Below are 1,053 nucleotides of genomic sequence, written 5' to 3'. Positions count from 1 at the left end.
TGAAGGATCTGCCGCCTATTATTGCAAAACATGCAGCTTTCGTTGGTTTTGGTAGCAAAAGGGTTACAATATGAAAGGTCCAATTATTGTCAATGTAGCTTTAGTATGACCCAAATTCGGACGGCGTTACTGCGACATAGTGACGACAGCACGACGGCTCTTGTGGCAACACAAGCAGGCAGATTCACACAAGGAGAACCATAACATGCAACATTGTGTCGAATCGGCGGTAGCATATTCTGTGGAGACACGAATTAATTACGGAGAAAATGAAGTTACCGACGCCAATTAAAATATTTACAACAGCTATGAAACTTTGTTTCACATTACATTAGCACTAAGTGACAGGAATGGATGAATCGAACGCTGATCAGGGCGAACTGCCGCGTGAAACGCCTTTCCCTGCGAGCGATGAAGACAATGCCGACCTCTCCCCAGCTCAGAAGATGATTGTCTGCAAGCAGATGCTGCTTTCGAGGCTCCAAGTGATCGAGGTGATGGAAGAAAGACTCGCGAAAATTGCCAAGTACGCCTTGAAACTGCTGAACGAGCGCGATGAGTTGGCAGCGATTATCTCGCGCGAAAAGGATGAGGGCTTTTGTATTGCATCAGCATTTGGTGTGTCGACGCTGGGTACTGGATATGTGCCCTCGTATTCAGTGTTGCTGGAGCAATGCTTCGAGGCTCTGCTTGAACACTAATAGCCTTGTCAAGGATGAAGAGAAGGCACACTAAGACATCTAACAAGGACATTAAAAAGATTATTATTTGGTAATTACTGTCGCAGCTAGCTCTAGATCAGTTTGCGCAATAGCGCTAGCGATTCTGTTAGCGACCGTACTCACCTCTGGCTGCATAAGTATCATCCACATGATACGAAGTCGCATAACGACAATGTCATCGGCTGTAGGGGCGGTATTGGAAGATCGAAAGCTGTCTTTTAGCATGGCATATACCTGAGCGATCATTATAACCCCACACGACGTCCCAGTTCGATTTAATTCTGTTGGTTGTGGTATTCCCCGCCGAAAAGTATTTTCCACGGACATGGTT

At 46.0% G+C, this 1,053-nt stretch overlaps 1 protein-coding gene across 1 annotated transcript; it reads left to right on the top strand.

The window, feature by feature from the left end:
- Nucleotides 1-336: 336 nt before the first annotated feature.
- PITG_15910 (uncharacterized protein) lies at nt 337-775 on the top strand (the record flags this gene model as incomplete). Its single annotated transcript, XM_002898096.1, has 1 exon — nt 337-775. The coding sequence occupies one exon, from the start codon at nt 351-353 to the stop codon at nt 699-701; it is 351 nt and encodes a 116-aa protein (XP_002898142.1).
- Between the last annotated feature and the right edge of the window lie 278 nt (nt 776-1,053).

The sequence above is a fragment of the Phytophthora infestans genome, genomic scaffold (genome assembly GCF_000142945.1).
Source record: "Phytophthora infestans T30-4 supercont1.39 genomic scaffold, whole genome shotgun sequence".
NCBI classification, from domain to species: Eukaryota; Oomycota; class Peronosporomycetes; order Peronosporales; family Peronosporaceae; genus Phytophthora; species Phytophthora infestans.
The sequence above is the reverse complement of the archived record's forward strand: the minus strand, read 5'-3'. Positions and strand labels throughout refer to the sequence as shown.